At 38.4% G+C, this 18,013-nt stretch overlaps 1 protein-coding gene across 1 annotated transcript in view; it reads left to right on the forward strand.

The window, feature by feature from the left end:
- The window catches only part of col12a1b (collagen, type XII, alpha 1b), a 101,742-nt gene that overhangs the window by 45,779 nt on the left and 37,950 nt on the right, over window positions 1–18,013 (forward strand). The window contains exons 21-37 of the mRNA XM_088403185.1: window positions 3,029–3,158; window positions 4,329–4,474; window positions 4,535–4,664; window positions 8,023–8,159; window positions 10,668–10,797; window positions 10,925–11,064; window positions 11,665–11,797; window positions 12,160–12,177; window positions 13,246–13,385; window positions 13,457–13,586; window positions 14,472–14,620; window positions 15,150–15,279; window positions 15,376–15,515; window positions 15,586–15,715; window positions 16,949–17,088; window positions 17,299–17,428; window positions 17,540–17,679. Coding sequence (XP_088259311.1) covers window positions 3,029–3,158; window positions 4,329–4,474; window positions 4,535–4,664; window positions 8,023–8,159; window positions 10,668–10,797; window positions 10,925–11,064; window positions 11,665–11,797; window positions 12,160–12,177; window positions 13,246–13,385; window positions 13,457–13,586; window positions 14,472–14,620; window positions 15,150–15,279; window positions 15,376–15,515; window positions 15,586–15,715; window positions 16,949–17,088; window positions 17,299–17,428; window positions 17,540–17,679 — 2,193 coding nt within the window. The remainder of the gene's footprint in view (window positions 1–3,028; window positions 3,159–4,328; window positions 4,475–4,534; window positions 4,665–8,022; window positions 8,160–10,667; window positions 10,798–10,924; window positions 11,065–11,664; window positions 11,798–12,159; window positions 12,178–13,245; window positions 13,386–13,456; window positions 13,587–14,471; window positions 14,621–15,149; window positions 15,280–15,375; window positions 15,516–15,585; window positions 15,716–16,948; window positions 17,089–17,298; window positions 17,429–17,539; window positions 17,680–18,013) is intronic.

Here is an 18,013-nt window from a genome sequence, read left to right on the forward strand (position 1 = left end):
ACTGAGTGTAAAGTGAGAATACTGAGTGTAAAGTGAAAATTCTGAGTAATATGAGAATTCAGAATTTAATATGAGTATTCTGAGTTCAAACTGCAAATTCTTAGTTTAATGTGAGAATTCTGAATTCCATTAAAATACAAAAAGCAAGGTTGTAAAATGTGGAAAAAGCCTAATTGAGCATCAAAACTTTTAGTTGAATATTTAAGTTTATTTGCCGTAAAATTCGCAGTGTATGTGGTGGGTCTTACTTGTATGTGTTTTCAGTTAGATGAAGAATTTTTGAACGGCAGATGCTGGCGGATTTTAGACTGGCACGAGTCGACGCATTTGCCATAAATCATTCCCATAGCCGATAAGATGAAACGATTCTCTCGAACGGGGCCCGACTGGGGAATACGACAACCCAAATATGTTGCGTAACGGTTCGGGTGTCGCTTGCTGTCCAGGATTTTTCCACCTCGTAAAACCTCGAGATCTCTATCAATCAATCAAAAATCAAAATCCCAAGCGTGTTGACTTTGTTTTTACGTGCGTAATTTTTGACATGGTGTCGTTATTCACGAAGCTTGGAAAAAATGACGAGGAAGGTGGTAAAAATAGCAGTGTGACACGATTGTCTGTCAAAATGCTGAGTTTGTTTGGGTTAGCCGCATTAATTTGTGGATACATCCCCAAAACCTCGTACTAATTTAAGATGGATAAAGAACCGATTATGAACGATTCCCGACTCACCAATCACTAGAACGAAGCATAAATGTGTCACATGTGACACCTATTAGTAACAGAAATACATTGACAAGAATTTATGACATTGTAACTTGATTAAATGTGCCACATAATGCATTCTGGGAACCCAGAATGAAAGTTTTTTTCATTCATTTTTGTTAACAATATTTTTACAGTTGAGCTGTGCTATTGACCGGCCAATGAATGGTGAAAATCTGCATAATATCAACACTTGTTGAAATGTACGGTATTGGAGAAAATAAATTGTATTTTTTAAATATTATTATTATTGTTATTTTTGTCTTTTATTTGATTATTATAATTTATTATTTTATTGTTTTTATTTTATTCTATAGATTTTTTTGTGAAAATAATTGGCTTATCAAATTGCCCCAAATCATCATTGGCTTAAAAAAAAAAAAAATAATAATAATAATTTTAGTTGGACTCTAGGATTTATGTAAGCCGGGGTGTCAAACTCATTTTATCTTGTGAGCCGCATGGAGGAAAATTCATTCCCAAGTGGACCAGACTAATAAAATCATGGTATACAGTCGAACCTCTACATAGTGAACTTCAAGGGTCCGAGGAGAGAAGTTCACTATGAAGAGAGATTCACTTTATAGAGGTTTTCCTAAAATGTTCAGAATTCATTGATGAAATATGTGAATAATTTTTTAATAAATATGTAAATAATTTTATACGTTTTTTTAAAAATAAATATGTAAATAAATGTACATTAAACAACTTAAGTTGTTTAAACACTAAAATCTAATGCGGTAAAACTAATGTAAAAACATTTTACATTGAACAAATATCTTTATTATTATTCCACAAGTCGCATTATCTCTTCTCTCTTCTTCAGAATGCCACATATCGCAGCAGGCGAAGCATCGTACTCCTTTGCAATGGCATTCTGCTTCACTCCACTCGCACACTTCCGAATTATGTCGCACTTCTCCTCCAACGACAAAGGCTTTCGCTTCCGACTTATAGATCTAGCATCCATACTTTTCACGGCAGATTCCGACATCTTAGAATTTTCGGAGGGATGACCAGCGGAGAAACGCATGCGCAGTGGACGGCGGACGAAGTGAAAATGCAAGAGAAAGTCGCGGCGCGCGAGAGCGGCTAGGCAGGGAGGAAATCCCGACAGTGCGCCCAATTTTACAACTTCACAATTTTCGATAAGTTCAGATATTCACAATATAGAGGTAGATGCTGTCAAGGGACTGACTAATAGCATCACTATGAAGAGATTATTCACTATGTGGAGTTTCACTATGAGGAGGTTTTACATACACGTCAAATATAGCTGTTTTGCAAGGGACCGTAAAGATTCGTTCACTATGAAGAGAGATTCACTTTGTAGAGGTTCACTATATAGAGGTTCGACTGTATTATATATTTACCTAACTTAAAAAACACGACTTCAAATGTATTCTTTTTAATACATTACTATTAAACATAAATTATTTCAAGTTTTAATTTATTGAAAAAAATTCAGCTCATGTTTATACTTTACATGACAAAAATCATTTCGCAGGGCTGCTTAAAGCAGTTTGCAGACTAGAACTGGGCCGCGGGCCATATGTTTGACTCCGCTTATGTAAGCCAATGGCTTTGATTAAATGGGGCAAATGTGTGTATAACTAATTAATCCACTGTAAATCGTCTTTGAGTGTCCAGAAAAGCGCTATATAAAAAATGATATGTAATTATTATTGTCTCATAGTTACTACATTATTGTTGACCAGTAAAATGTATCCTTGCCGCTGATAATGTATCGGATCTGTGACGATATCAAACAGCACTCAATATAATGTCAGAAGTGAAAAAGTTGCATCGGTACACACCTACCTTTTTTCCGATATCCTGAGAGCAGTGGTATCAAACATGTGGCTCGCGATCCGTTTATGGCCCGCAAAGGGTTTAATCCGGATGATTTTTTTGAATGATTTCTCTAATGTAAACTATGGAAATGAGCGGAATATTTTTTAATGAATGAAAAACTTGAAATCTTTTATGATTAATAGTAATGTTCATATTTGATGATTAATAGTGATGCTATGCTTGTACTATTTTGGACAGTATTAAAAAAAAGAAGAATATATTTGAAGTTGTTCTTTTAAAGTTATATAAACATTTATCATGATTTTATTATTCCAGCTCAGTTGGAAATAGTCTTTTTTCGATGCGGCCCGCAAGCTAAAACGAGTTTGACGAGTTTTGACCTTCGAGTATTTGTACCGGACGACTTTCCAGGTTCTTGGTTGACAACTTTCGCTTTTTTACGGCGCAGACGGTGGTGGACGGCTCGACGACGTCGATAGTGTTGGACGACCTGAACCCGCTGACGCAATACGTGCTGAGCGTCTACTCGCTGCGGGAAGACGGGAGCAGCGAGCCCCTGGTGGGCCGCGAGACCACCTGTAAGAAGCGACCCAAATTTTCTTCCTCCATTTCTGGCTGCTGTTTACTTGAGCTTGACTTTTCCTGCCGCTCTGATCCGAGGCGGGCGACTGTCACGTAAAGCCGTTGATGCAATGGTCTCGGCATGTCGCGGCCCACTGGGAACCTAAAGCTGACTTTCATGTAAAGATGCCGTAAAGTGCTTTTACGAGTTCTAGATTTTTCCTGGCTCAAATTCAGCCACGGGTGGACGCCTTCCAAGTGTGCGCTTACTGCAAAGTATTTACGACGCATGCATTTCATCGTCTTTTCTTACACGATTCCATACTGAAATGCTCTCTACTACTACTCTTTTTTTGATGCCAATTATGAGTAGAGGAAGCAACCGATAACGGATATTCGGAGCCGATTATCATTATCAGTACAAGGGAAAACATTGGCGACCAAACAAACAAAAAAATGAAATTCATTTAAGCATATGATTATTTCGCCGCTTTTTAGATTATCTTAAAAATATGTTTAAAATGATGTTTTCCGATCCGCTATTGATATCAGACAAAAAAAAACAACTTTATCGAATTTTATCCGTGTTAATCTCAAATCTCTGATACTAGCAGTGTTATTTTGAATTTATGACAAACTTAATTCTGAGGTTGTTTATGTTTTTTATATTCAAGTTCAGTACATTTTTATGTATGAGGTTGAATTTAAAGTTATGCCCTGCTATTGGCCGGCGCATGAGGAGAGAAAATTCTCCAAATATTGACACCCGTTTAAAAGTATTGAAGAAAATAATTCATATTTGTTTCTTTTATAATAATTATTATTTATTTGATTATTATAATTGAAATGATATGTATTTATTGATTTTATTTTTTATATATTTTTTTTAAATAATTGTCTGATTAAATTGCCAAAATCATAAATCAAATAAATCCATATTAGTTTATTGTTATTGTTATATTTTTTATTTTTAGTATTATTCTATATTTTATTACCATTAATTGTTGTTAAAATTGTTAACATTTTTTAAATTAATTTAAAATGAATCTGCCAAAAATAATCATTGGCTTGAAAAAAAATATTGGTGGGACAAATTTTTTTTAAACTCAAATGTTTTAATAACTAGGCCCAAATTTTACATGCAAGAAAAACACCATAAGTTCTTGACAGTCCGTGCCCCGTTTCAGTGCCACTGCCTGGTGTCACGTCCATGAACATCTACGACGAGACAATGAGCACCATGAGGGTTCGTTGGCAGCCGGTGGGCGGAGCCAGCGGCTACATAATCCTCTACCAATCCATCAACGGCACCGGGCCTCAGCTGGACAAAGAGGTAACCAAACGCGCATCGGACAAACCCGACGCCCTGAACCGACTTTCTGTCCATTTGCAGGTGCGCGTACGGGCCGACGTGAGCGACATTCAGTTGACGCAGTTGCTTCCCAACACGGCGTATTCTGTCTCCGTCTTGGCCCAACACGGAGAAGCCGTCAGCCAGCCGCTGAAGAGCAGCGGGGTCACATGTACGTAAAGATTCAAGCTTTTCTTGGCTAAATTTCGAAAATTCATGCAGAACAGTTCTCAAATTGGGGTAACGTGAAGTGGGCACACGACTTTCCCGTATTGACTTTCAGGTATCAGCAAATCGAATCTGAGTTAACACCATATTGATTTTACATTTGAACTGCTATTTTGCTCACCACCAGGGAGCACTCTCTATTAGTAAACACAATCAGGTGTGTTACTGTTTTGTTGGGGCGATATTCCAACGATCCAAGTGTGTCACGCTGAAAATATGTTGCCACTGCTCTTATTTCTACATTGCTAAATACACAAGTGTCAAAGTCAAGGCCCGGGGGCCAGATCTGGCCTGCCAAATCCTAATTAGGAATTCAAGTTTCTGGCTAAAATATCAAATTTTCAACTTCTACTCCAATAATTTTATTAAAACTTTTTTTTTTTTTGCACAGATCCTCCTTTTGAGCATTTTTTTCAAAGCTGGCCAAATAGTGATTCTTCCAATCATTGGCTTTCACAGTAATAACGACCCTCTAACTGAAACTGGATCTACAACGATTAAAACATGATTAAAACATGACTTTGAAACCCCTGCTCTACAGTTTTTTCCATACTTTTCTTTTCAAACTAGGTGCAAATTAATTGGAACATGAAGCAATCTTTTGCTAAATTTGCGTAATTTTCCAGCAGACCAGTCAGAATTAAAACAGAAGATGTTACACCATCTTTCTTCTTGAGTTCCTGAATAAAACACACCTGCCGAATACCACTAAAAATATACAGTATTTGCACATTTCAATAACTTGAGACACAGATGGTTCATTTTTCTTTTCAAACTAAAACTAAATTAATTGGAAGATGAAGCAATCTATTGCTAAATCTCAGCAATTTTCCGGCAGACCAGCCTGAATTAAAACATTTATCTTCTGAATAAATTACTCCTGGAGATGCCTCCTAAAAATGATTAGCAAATTTTAATAACTCGAGACACAGATGGCACATTTTTTTCTTCAACTAAATGTGTAAGCCCAGAACATTTTCCAAAGACATCCATTTCTTACTGAGTTTGTCATTCTATGGGTGACATTTTGGCGCTCAAAAGAGAATTCAGAAGATTCGACTCAGTTTTCAAAATAAAAAAAAGTTTTTTCAAAATAAAATATCTTTCGAACTTAGATGATACATAAATGGAAAAAAAAATATTTCGGATGTTGATCCATGGGCCAGTACAAGGGCCGCGAACCTCTGTTTGGGGACCCCAGGGTTGGAGGGTACTTGGCAAAAAAAATATTTCACAGGGGGTACATGATTGAAAAACGTTTTAGAAACATTTGATATGATAGTATCCAAAAGTTATTGAAAGTTAGGAAATGACATCACTTGATTATCATTGGATGACATCACTGAGTGGGAAAGTGTGCGGGAATCCATTTTGAAAGCAAGCTTCCCAGTCTCACTGTTGAGGTGACAACACAAACATCATCTGGACTTGATTTCTAAATCGATAGCAGAGGTGGGGGACGCCACTTGCGTACAAGTTTACATACCGTGGCACAATTTCTAACATGTGGGACATTCTCTTGAGAAAACACCAGCGAGCCGGAGAAAAACACAAGAAAAGCTTGTTTTTATGCTCAACAACCACCCAAAATATTTTCAGGCAATTTGATCAGACCGTCGGTAGTTATCAGCACCCCTATCAAATATTAGCATTTTCAAATCAATCTATTAACTCATTCAATCCCAAAGATGTATATTTACGTTTTTTCGAGAGTCCACTCATTCAATCCCAGATATTCATATATATTTTTTAACAATTTCTTTTCAGGTTTTGGCTAAAGAGTGTCTAAAATTGGCTGTTACTAAATTCATTTAGTAATCAATTACTTTAGATAAATACTGACCTTTGTACCTGAAGTAATTGTAGTCCCTAAATACCTAAAATAATGGATTACTTTAGTTCTGAATTACCTAAAGCGGGGGTGTCCATACCTTTTCTTCTGAGGCCTGCATACATAGAAATAGAAAGACGCAACGGGCACATTATTATTTTTAATATTTACTTGAAAGGATTAAACACTATAAAAAATTCAAACAAGTAACTAGACGACAAATTGCCTGTTTAATTGTATTAACTTAAAAAAATGCTAAGTCAAGGGTTTCTGTTAAAAATGTTGAGGCAAATTCAGTGACATTCCATTCTTTGTATCGAAGAAAAAAAATCCCTTTTTGGGAAACATTTTAGTGGGATATCACCTACTGAAAATGTTGAGGTTGACGCGTCATAATGAGTGTGATGTTTCAAATGTGGCCCTGTGGCCTCAAAAGTGGACTTAAATAGCGCAAATGATGGGAAGATTAGCGTGGGTGGTAGAATAGGTCATGTACATCGGTCATCGTGTTTTTTCTAGGCTTTATTTGTTGCTCTAGACCTTAGCTAAAAATGGTGAGTTGCGTCAGGAAGGCCATCCGCTGTACAAACCGGGCCAAAAAAATCAGGCGAGTGACTCGCCTGGGTGACCCCTGACAGGGAAAAAAAAAAACCAAAGGTAACTTTTTTTCCCAGTACTTGATTAATTCAGTACTTGAGGTGCTAAAGTAGTGAAGATTAATTGTATGGATAAAGCAGGATCTAAAATTACCAGTTCTAAATTAATTAATTTCTAAATAATTACTAAATGTTATCAAATTAAATTAAATTTCTAAATCATTACTTTAGGTAATTAGGTAATTAGGTAATTAAGTATAGAAATAATTATTTTTTAAGTGCTTAGTGACTAAAGTATCTAAGTATTTGATAAATTTAGTACTTAGGGTACTAAAGTTCTGAAGTAATTGAATACTTGAGGTACTAAAATACAAAATTAATTGATTAATGTAGTACTAAAGTCAATGATTACTTTAGACATTAAAGTATTAAAGTATTTTTTTACTTGAGGTAGTAAAGTACCAAAGTGATGGATGAATTTAGTACTTGAGGTACTAAAATACTGAAGTATTTTTTTACTTTTGGTACTAAATTACCAAAGTAATTGTTTACTTAGTACTCAAAGTAATGAAGGACTAAAGTAATTGATTACTTCACTACTAAAATACCCAAGCAATTGAATAATTCAGTACTTAAAATAGTAAAATAAATGATTACATGAGATACTATAATATTAAAGTAATTGATTAATTCAATAGTTGAGGTACTAAGGTAATTGATTACTTTAGGCACTAAAGTACCAAAGTAATAGATTAGTTTGGGGTTAATTGAGTAAATAATTACTTGCATACTAAAATACCAAAGTATTTGATTAATAAGGTACTAAAGTACTAAAATAAATGATTACTTGAGGTACTTGATTTCCCCCCCCCTAGTGCCCATGCCGCCCTCTGGTGCCCTGAGGATCACTGGCGTGACTCACAGCAGCATGAAACTCAACTGGGACGCAGCGCCCGGCCTGGTGCGCAAGTACATCATCACGTACAAGCCCGAGGACGCTGACGCCAAAGAGGTAAAAGCAACACTCGTTTATTCAAACTGTCTTGATGTAAATGTGCCTGCAAAAATACCAAATCTCCCAGATCTAACCCACTTCTGCGTTGATGAATGCCACACGCTTTGTCGGAATTGCACTGCTCACCAAAATAGGGGAAAATGATCCCCATGATTGAGTTCCTATTTTTTTCCTTTTCTTTTTTTAAACTACAAACTTCCGCTTTAAGTACTTCAAAGTCTATTTCATATTTAACCCTTGGGGGTCCGCGGTCATTTCACTAGCCTGGCGTTATGATTACCCTCAAAATGTCCATCTATCTATCTATCTATCTATCTATCTATCTATCTATCTATCTATCTATCTATCTATCTATCTATCTATCTATCTATCCATCTATCTATCTATCTATCTATCTATCTATCTATCTATCTATCTATCTATCTATCTATCTATCTATCTATCTATCTATCTATCTATCTATCTATCCATCCATCCATCCATCCATCCATCCATCCATCCATCCATCCATCCATCAAGATCGAGCATTAACAGGCTGTTAGATCTATCTAGCTATCATTTCCAATTTTGAATAAATGAGCCCGACATGGGCTAATTTTGACTCCGTAGGTTGTACCCCTCGACTCGCATCTGCAAGCATTTAGAAGGGACGGCAGCCTGGCATATTGAGTCGTTGTTTTCACAATTCCATATTTTAGCCTCCTAGTTTTTTTTTGTATGCTTTTCCTTTGATGCCATACATCAAAAACGTCAAAAAGCCCAAGTTGGGTCAAAATTTCCCCTAGGATTTAAAGACTTGTACTTAAGTTAGAGTTTTTAGAACTTGAGAGTTTATAGTTGATGAGTTGGGGATAGGAGTAATTAGGTGACGTGGTTCTTCCGCGGATTAGCTAGCTGTTAAAGTTGTTAGGAAGGAAGGAAGCCGATTGCGCCTGATTAAGTTGTGGAAAATGGAGACGCGCGATGAGAGAGGCTGCCGGGAGCCCCCCCCCCCCACTTCTCTCGCCTCCCCCGCCAGCCATCATCCCACTGCCACTCCGTCCTCATTATTCCTCCTGCTTGCCCATGGGGAGGACAAAGCGTCTGGGTTGAATCACACGGCACGCCGACCGGCCGCTCAAACTTTTCCGACGTGTCGTTGTTGATGGATGACACGAAGCAGCTCCGCTCGCTCGTCTTCTTGGGGATTAAAGCCCGAGCCTCCTGCTCTCCTCCGGGCCGGAACTCGGCCAACGTCTTTGCTGTCTGCTGCCGTACGTCCGACTCCCGCCAGAATGGAAAAAGCCTTCGGTGTATCAAATGTGCTTTCACCTCCTCCAAATGTCAAATATGCTCCAGCTCATCTGAGAACATTCCCCTCGTGCCAGAACTATTACATACTGCAAAACCACATTACAATAAGAAAAAAAAAAAAAATATATATATATATATATATATATATATATATATATATATATATATATATATATATATATATATATATATATATATATATATATATATATGTTAGGAGTGTGACAAAAAAAATACATTCACTCAAGAATCAGAATACTCCATGATTTACCATGATTCAATTGAGGTAAAATGTCCCAAAATCTAATCTCATTTTATAATACCAAAGCTATTAAATTTACAGCTAGCTTCAAAAAGTGACAGTTGTTTACACGTAGATGTTATGGCACGTTTCTTACAATTGAAAATTTTGTAAATGTAAAATAAAAAAATAACAGCATTTTATCTTCCTTTGTTATTCTGTCTTGCAAAGCTGATGGAAGCAGGAATGGAATGGAACGAAAGCAGAAGTTGTTAATTGAATCAAAAGTTTTGAATTGAAAATCAAAGTGTAGAGCCAAAAATCGGAAAGATTTTTACCCCTATACATTTATGTGTGTGTGTGTGTGTGTATATATATATATATATATATATATATATATATATATATATATATATATATATATATATATATATATATATAAAATGCTACATGCCGAAAATAAGCTAACAGAAATTAGCATCATTTTTACAATAATTTTAAACCTTCCTACAACCATCACTTAAACGTACAAGGAACAGCAGCACAGACAAACAGAACAAACAACAACTATGACAGTTTATCTAGCTAGCCCACTTGCTGAATGCTAACATATGGTACAAAACACCATAGGGATGCTAATACAATTTAGCATAAATGCTAAATAAATTGTTTCTGTTCTGGGGGGAAAACAACTTTTACTCATTCATGGGGACATGTTTTCTTGGTTTATTTTGCTTCTTATCCAGCAGTGCTTAGTGCTGCCACCAGGGATGTTGTGGCACAATGTGGTACGACACAAAAAGCAGCCAACTCTAAACTCCGACTTGGCTCTATAAAAAGCTATGAATTACGCTGGCTTGAAAATCTGCCACAAATTGAAGACAAACAGAGTCAGGGTTTACTTGTCTGATTAATGTTCAGCTATTACCGTGTCATTATCATCAACGTGTCTGGAAATGTTCCCGCAACAGCTTGAAGTCCTCGGCGACGTCACCAGCCTGAACCTGCCGGGCCTCACCTCGCAGACGGAGTACGACGTTGCCGTGACCCCCGTGTACGATGAGGGTCCCGGCAACCCAATGCTCGGAATGGCGGTGACAGGTCTGCCGCACTTTTTTTTTCAGTGACTAATCCAACAAGGAATGTTCATTTTTCCAATCTCTTTTTTAACGAGCCGTTTACAAGGAGTTAACGTGTCAGGTGCTCTCCTGCTGCTTTCTGTCAACAGACGTTGTTCCCGCCCCGAAGAATCTCAGGTTCTCCGACGTGGATCTGACCTCCTTCAGGGCCACATGGGAGCACGGAGCGCCCGACGTGGCGCTCTACCGCATCGGCTGGGCGAAGAAAGGACAAACCGACTTCCAGTCTGTGAGTGAGAAGAAAAAAAACCTTGCGCCGTTTGTAGAGAGAAGGGGTTCTCAAACGTAATGGAATCAGTGGAAACAAAACAAAACAATAATTTAAGCCAAACATAAGTACCCTTATTATTCACCAACGTATTCAATTTGACTACAAGTTTTTTTGTTACTTTTCAGCCATACTGAAGTTATATTGCAAATTGCACACTTCCTTATCACAACAGGTTGCTACCAAATATTTAGTCACTAAATAATGAAGGTCTTTGATGATGACATGGATTATGTTGGTCTATTCGACAAATTTTTAATTTTTTAAAATATATTCAACTGGTTGAATCGGTTGCTTTATTGAAGAGTCAGAATACAGCTACAATTTAATATAAAGTAAATAGAAATATATTTTTTATTAATAACCCAAATTATTTCACGGACCTCCTGCAGTCAGGCCACGGACCCCCGTTGAGAACCACTGGTGTATAGGACGCACCCATACTTTTGAAATTCATTTTTGGGGGAAAAAATGTACACCTTGGAAACGGAATTTGTTCATCTCGCGAGGCCCGCCCTCACTCAAGTGTTTTCACGTTGTTTCGTATCTGTCGCCACGCAGTCCATCTTGGGTAACGACGAGACGTCGCATCTGCTGGAGAACCTGGACCCGGATACCGAGTACACGGTCACCGTGACGGCCATTTATCCGGATGAGTCCGAAAGCGAAGACTTGATGGGAAACCAGCGCACGTGTGAGTCCTCGCTCCTTAACCACACTTTTGTTCCATAAGGGTAAATATAATCACAACAAAATGTGATCTGTTATTGCAATAAAATAAGGATTAGATTTTTTAAATCAGGCATTTTTTTGCACTTGGTTATTTTTTTTCCGTTTTAGACGAACCTGTAATGCTCCTTAAACATAAACTTAAGTTTTATTGTTGAACTGAATTTGACCTTGTGTAAAAAGTTCACAACGTGAAATATTTAAGACGCAATATAACGTCTCTTTGTAGTTTAGGTTACTTCATAAATGTCATGCCTATCTCTTGAACATTTTACAGTGTTATACACCGTAATATACAATATGTCATGTGTCATTTTCTCTTTGTAGTGTTGAAGGCCGTCAACGGTATGTCAATGAAAATGCTCCTGTTTTTTTCCCCCCTTCACAATTGCATGTGTGTGTGTCCATCAAATCAGACACTCTCGTTCATTGCTATTATCACTCATGAACAAAATATGCGTGATTCAGAAAAAGTGAAACTCAAAACTGCTCGAAAATCTACAGAAGTGTTTAAAATTGTTAGACTCACATGCAGTGTGCTTTAATGTACTCTGAACAGCCAATCAGAGGACTCACAAATGCTGACATCACAAAGGGACGGCCATTTGTCCCTATGACGATGAATGTGAAACAGAATTAGTAAAAGAAACAATCTCACTGCTTTTATAATTTCAGTTCCGCTGATTATGATGGCCTTGGGCAGAATACATTGGCATGGCAACGCATATATGCTGAACTCTGATTGGACGAAAAATTCCAACATTCTTGTATTTGAACCAGTGTAGTAAAGAAAAATAACACCTTAATTCCTGTCCATCCATCATGCATCTCTGATTCATTTCATGTAACCTCATGGCCTCATCACATTAGCTGTGACATCATCATCATCATCGTCATCATTAAACATGTTGCATGGGCGACTGTCGGTTTGGTTGTCACGGAGAAGATCATATGATATGAATTTCTCATGCTCTTATCGTCAATTTCAGGTGACAGCAAATGGTAAAATGGCCGCCCACTAAGATGAATAAAAATGGGTGGACTTTGATGCCTAATTAAATTAACTCATTCACTACCAGCCCAGGGCCAAACAGTTGAAAAAAAAAAGTACCTGGAATTTGATGTCTGGACTCTTAAAGAAAAAAACAGAAAACTTAAAAATACGTCTTTGGGATTGAATGAGTTAAGGACAGTAAAATGAGTACTTCATTATCACTTCCCAATACAAGTGTCAGGTTGTGATCAATCCTATGACACCAAACCTTTTTAGTGATCAACACCAGTCTCTGGAGTGGAATTGTCACTGCCTTGCCTTCATCATCATCATCATCACCTTCATCATCCTCATCCTCATGCACACAACCATCTTCTCCAGCGCTTGACTTTGTTTTTGTGCGTATGTTGCAACCTCAGTACGACCGGAGCCTCCTCGCAATATGCGTGTTTACAACGCCACCGTCAGCACCCTGGCCGTCAAGTGGGACCCGGCCCCCGGACCCGTGCAGAACTACAAGATCGCCTACTCGCCGCTGACCGGAGGCGAGCCGATCGTGGTACGTCGACACTCACTCCGTTTCGGAATTCAAGCGAGGGCAAGTTGCTGAGGTTCTCGGAATGTACACAGACGCAGGTGGGAGGCAAGAAGACCAGCACGGTCCTGCAGAAGCTGACGCCCGACACGCCGTACCGGGTCACCATGACCGCCATTTACGCCACCGGTCCCAGCAGAGATGTTTCCGCCGATGGAAGAACCAGTGAGGAACATGCACACATAGGGGACATACCGTATTTTTCCGAGTATAAGCCGCAAACAAAAATTTCACAGAAAACAGATTTTTGCTAGGCCGCACTGGACTATAAGATGCAGGTTGTGACATCAGATATTTATGCAGAAAGATGCTACATGGGAGACTTTTAAATGTCAAAACTTGGTTATCAACAGACTGAACCTACATAAATATATGTTTAGAAATAAGAGCAGCACCAACATATTTTCACCATAAAACCGACACACTTGGACTGTTAGAATACTGCACCAACACAAGAGTCACATGCCCCATTCTGTTTACTAGTAGAGAGTGCCCCCTGGTGGCCAGTAAAATAACAGTTCAAACTCAAAATCAATACAGCGGTACCTCTACTGACGAACACCTCTTGTTACAAAAAATTCACATTCCAAAATGAACTCCTTGGAAAATTCAATGCGAAAATTGATAATGTATAATAATGAGTGACGAGACGCAAGCACTCGCTCAAAAATAACGGTAATGTAATACGTCTTCACAAACCGCCATGTTTCCCCTCCGGTGCTGGAGCAAATTTATTACCCATGATGCTCTTCGTTTCCCTTCGACCCTTGAGTGCACAAATTTGTAATGCAAAAAGTTCAACTTTTTCCTACCATGCCTTACTTCTCACTCACTGTTCTCTTCTGAAATAATTTCATAAGTAGAGGTACCACCACTGTCTCCCTTTGCTTACCGGGGGATTGCCCCCTACTGGCTTGTAAAAAAAAAAAAAAAAAACTGCTGATAAACAGCACTGGATTATAAGACACAGGGTTCAAAGTACGAGAAAAAAGTAGCGGCTTATGGTTCGGAATTTACATTGGTTTTCTTAACTGGCGTATGTTCCCGCAGAGCCTCTGGGGGGTGTGAGGAACCTTCAGGTGCTCAACCCCACCATGACCACGCTCAACGTGCGCTGGGAGCCGGCCGAGGGCCGCGTGAAGGAGTACAAGGTCATCTACGCCCCTGCAGCCGGCGGCGCCGAGAGCATGGTAGGACTGGTAGGAGCACCGCCACCCTCCTGTGGGCGGGGCCGTCGTTTCAGACGAGCCAATGGAAACTCAAATGGCACATTTCAATTTGAGGACTTGAACTGTTATGATAATTTTTTAGTTTGTTTGTTTTAGTTTAAATTTGAATTTCTGGACTAAAATAAAAAATTCAGAAGTTAGCACTTTAAATTTGAATTTCCATTTTTAATTTCCAAGTTTGTATTCAAATATCTAGCACTAGCAAAACATTAATTTCTGTCAGATCAAGAAAATGAAAACACTTAATAAAAACATATAGGAAGGAAGACAAGACAATTTAAAGTCTTTGCTCGCGAGGAGATATGTTTGCAGCTACAGATCTCCTACCGCTGTGGGGACATATTCTGTCATTCCTTTTCTTTGTATTGATCCGAGTTGCTGTAGTTACAAATTGAAAAATTGAAATTGAAACTGGGATGTTCGGAATCTCCTTTGGTGGCTCACAGATGAGGTTCTGGTTTGTTTTCGGAAAGATGACCGGATCACGTCTGGGTTTTAGGAGCAAGTGTCAGCAGGCACCACCAGCACCGTCCTGAGGGGCCTACAGCCCGACACCCTGTACACCGTCTCCCTTGTGCCCGTCTACGCCGAGGGCGATGGAAAGATTATGTCGGAAAACGGAAGGACAAGTAAGCATTAACGCGTGGAAAAATGCCAAAATTTAGCCGACGGTGTGTTTGCGTCTGAGCGGCCAATATATGGATCTTAACCGTGTTGACTTTCAGGACCCCTAGGCGGCGTTAAGAACCTACAGGTGACAAACCCGACCATGACCTCACTCAACGTCAAATGGGAACCGGCCGACGGAGCTGTTCGCTTATACAAAGTCTTCTTCGTGCCCGTCGCCGGTGGCCGCGAGGAAATGGTGAGAACGCCGCTCGGAAAATCAGCCTCGGTGTCCGTCGGCGGGTTTTTAACCGCGTGACTTCGCACAGGAGCAAGTTCCTGCCGCCACCACCGACATTATCCTCAGGAACCTGCAGCCCGACACCGCTTACGCCGTGTCCGTGTTGCCCGTCTACCCGGCCAGGGAGGGAAAACGCCAGACCGAGAACGGAAAGACTCGTGAGTCAATGCTTATGTGATATATGATCATGGTACAGTATGTTGACTCAGAGGAAGACAATGTTCCCACATTTATCGTGGATATTATATTAGAAAAAAAGGCCCTCAATATGTAAATTAAGCAAAATTGAGTTTTTTTTTCTGTTGCTTATTTTCGTTTTTTAATATGAAATTTTTTGTTTACAGTATGTTTTAAATGTTTTTCCCTTCGTTTATCATTATTATACTTTACACGTTTTTCGATTTACAGTGTATTTTTTCTTTGTTTTTATACATGTATTTGCATGAACAATTTTATGAATGCTTTTTTCATTCATTTAAAATGTTTTTAATGTGTTTTTTAATCATTTTTCTATTCACAGTATTTTTCAAAAGTTTTTGCATATACAGTATATATATATATATATATATATATATATATATATATATATATATATATATATATATATATATATGTATATATATATATATATATATATATGTGTATATATATATATATATATATATATATATATATATATATATATATATATATATATATATATATATATATATATATATATATATATATATATATACATGTATGCAGGAAATTAAAAAAATGCTGTAAATGGAATAAAGATGAAAAAACACATTAGAAAAGATTTTAAGTGAACAAAATATGATTTATAAAAACTATAAAACTGTTCATGAAAATAGTTTCTAATTACAATAATACACGAAATAATAATATATAGCCGAATAATACACGAAAACAGTTGATAATTTTCCCGGACAGTGGTGAATATTTTCATAGGTATGTCTCATTAAAATACACTCTCAAAATTCAAACCATCAAAATAAATTAAAAAAATAAGTTTTGTTGAATTGAACCAAAGGCAAAAACATTTATGTGAGAAATAAAAACAAAGATTCATCCATTTTCTTCATCTCAATGCTTTATTCTGCCTGGTAGCAATTATTTTTTCTATCAACAAACAAAAAAATGGCTTACAACTCATTAGTCAATCAGGATGCCGAACAAAGAGCGAATTCGTTCTCAGTGGCTATCAGGATGCTGAATTCATTGCACAATCAGAATAATAACAAATGTGGAACCTCAAGGTCACAAAAGCAGAACTGCATTATAGCGAAGGCGAACTGTAATACTGTGGTGCCCTCAAATGAATGCTTTGTTTACATGTACTATTGTGCTGCTGTCATATTGAATTGTTTTCAAAAATCTCCTCGCAGTACCTCTTGGCGGTGTGGGCACCATGCAGGTGACCAACCCAACCATCACCACCTTGACGGTCACCTGGAACCCCGCCGACGGGAACGTTCAGGGCTACAAAGTCATCTACGTCCCGGAAGATGGTGGTTTGGAGATTGTAGTGAGTGCCGACCGAGAATATCAAACTCGTAGGTCAGAGGCGGGAGGAAATGTATTATCTTTTCACTATCTGGATGAAATTTCAGCTCCCCATTGTCTTTCAACGCTTTTTCTTATGTGAAATGCTTTTGATTGAAAGATCTTAGGATTGGCAAAATACTTCTCGTGTGCCAAAAAGACCCCATGTAAGAGCGCTGATGTCATTTTGTAGGAGCAAGTGTCCGAAAGCACGACCAGCACCGTTCTGGAGAAGCTCCTCCCCGACACCCGTTACACTGTCACGGTGGTGCCCGTCTACGCTGAGGGCGACGGTCCTAGTCTGACCAACAAGGGCAAGACCAGTGAGTGTTTGCCCTTAAAAATCAATCATCATTTTTTTTCCACTTTTTGCATTTGGAGTACAGAGAAAGACTACAGGTGGTAAGTGAAGGTTGCGCTGTTTGCTCTGTCAGAACCGCTGGGCATGGTCAGGAACCTTCAGGTGTTTGATCCAACCAGCAGTAGCCTAAATGTGCGCTGGGAACCGGCCGAGGGCAACGTGCGTGAATATATCGTCATCTGGATGCCGACGGCGGGCGGAGACCAGGATGTGGTGAGTCCCCACTCTGTATTTTCACTTAATTGATGCTATAATCGACAATCAAATCTGCTCTAAAGGCCAATTTTTTCTCAAATAGTGGAGTGGGCCATGACCTGAGGGAAAAGGCTTTGATTTTGCCATGTGAGGTGTTATTGCAATCAAATAAGGATTGACATCATTGTTTTTAAATTTCAGGCACTGTGATGCAATTGTAGTTAGTTATTTTTTTTCAGCTTTAGACTAACCTGTAATCCGTATAAATGCTGTGTTGCTGTTTTTATTGAAATTAATGTTATTTTTAGCCGCATGGTGAGGAAGGTGCACTGAAGGTTTTCTCTTTCCTGTG

This window comes from Hippichthys cyanospilos, chromosome 20, assembly GCF_059441005.1.
Source record: "Hippichthys cyanospilos isolate Australia breed blue-spotted pipefish chromosome 20, RoL_Hcya_1.0, whole genome shotgun sequence".
NCBI lineage: Eukaryota > Metazoa > Chordata > Actinopteri > Syngnathiformes > Syngnathidae > Hippichthys > Hippichthys cyanospilos.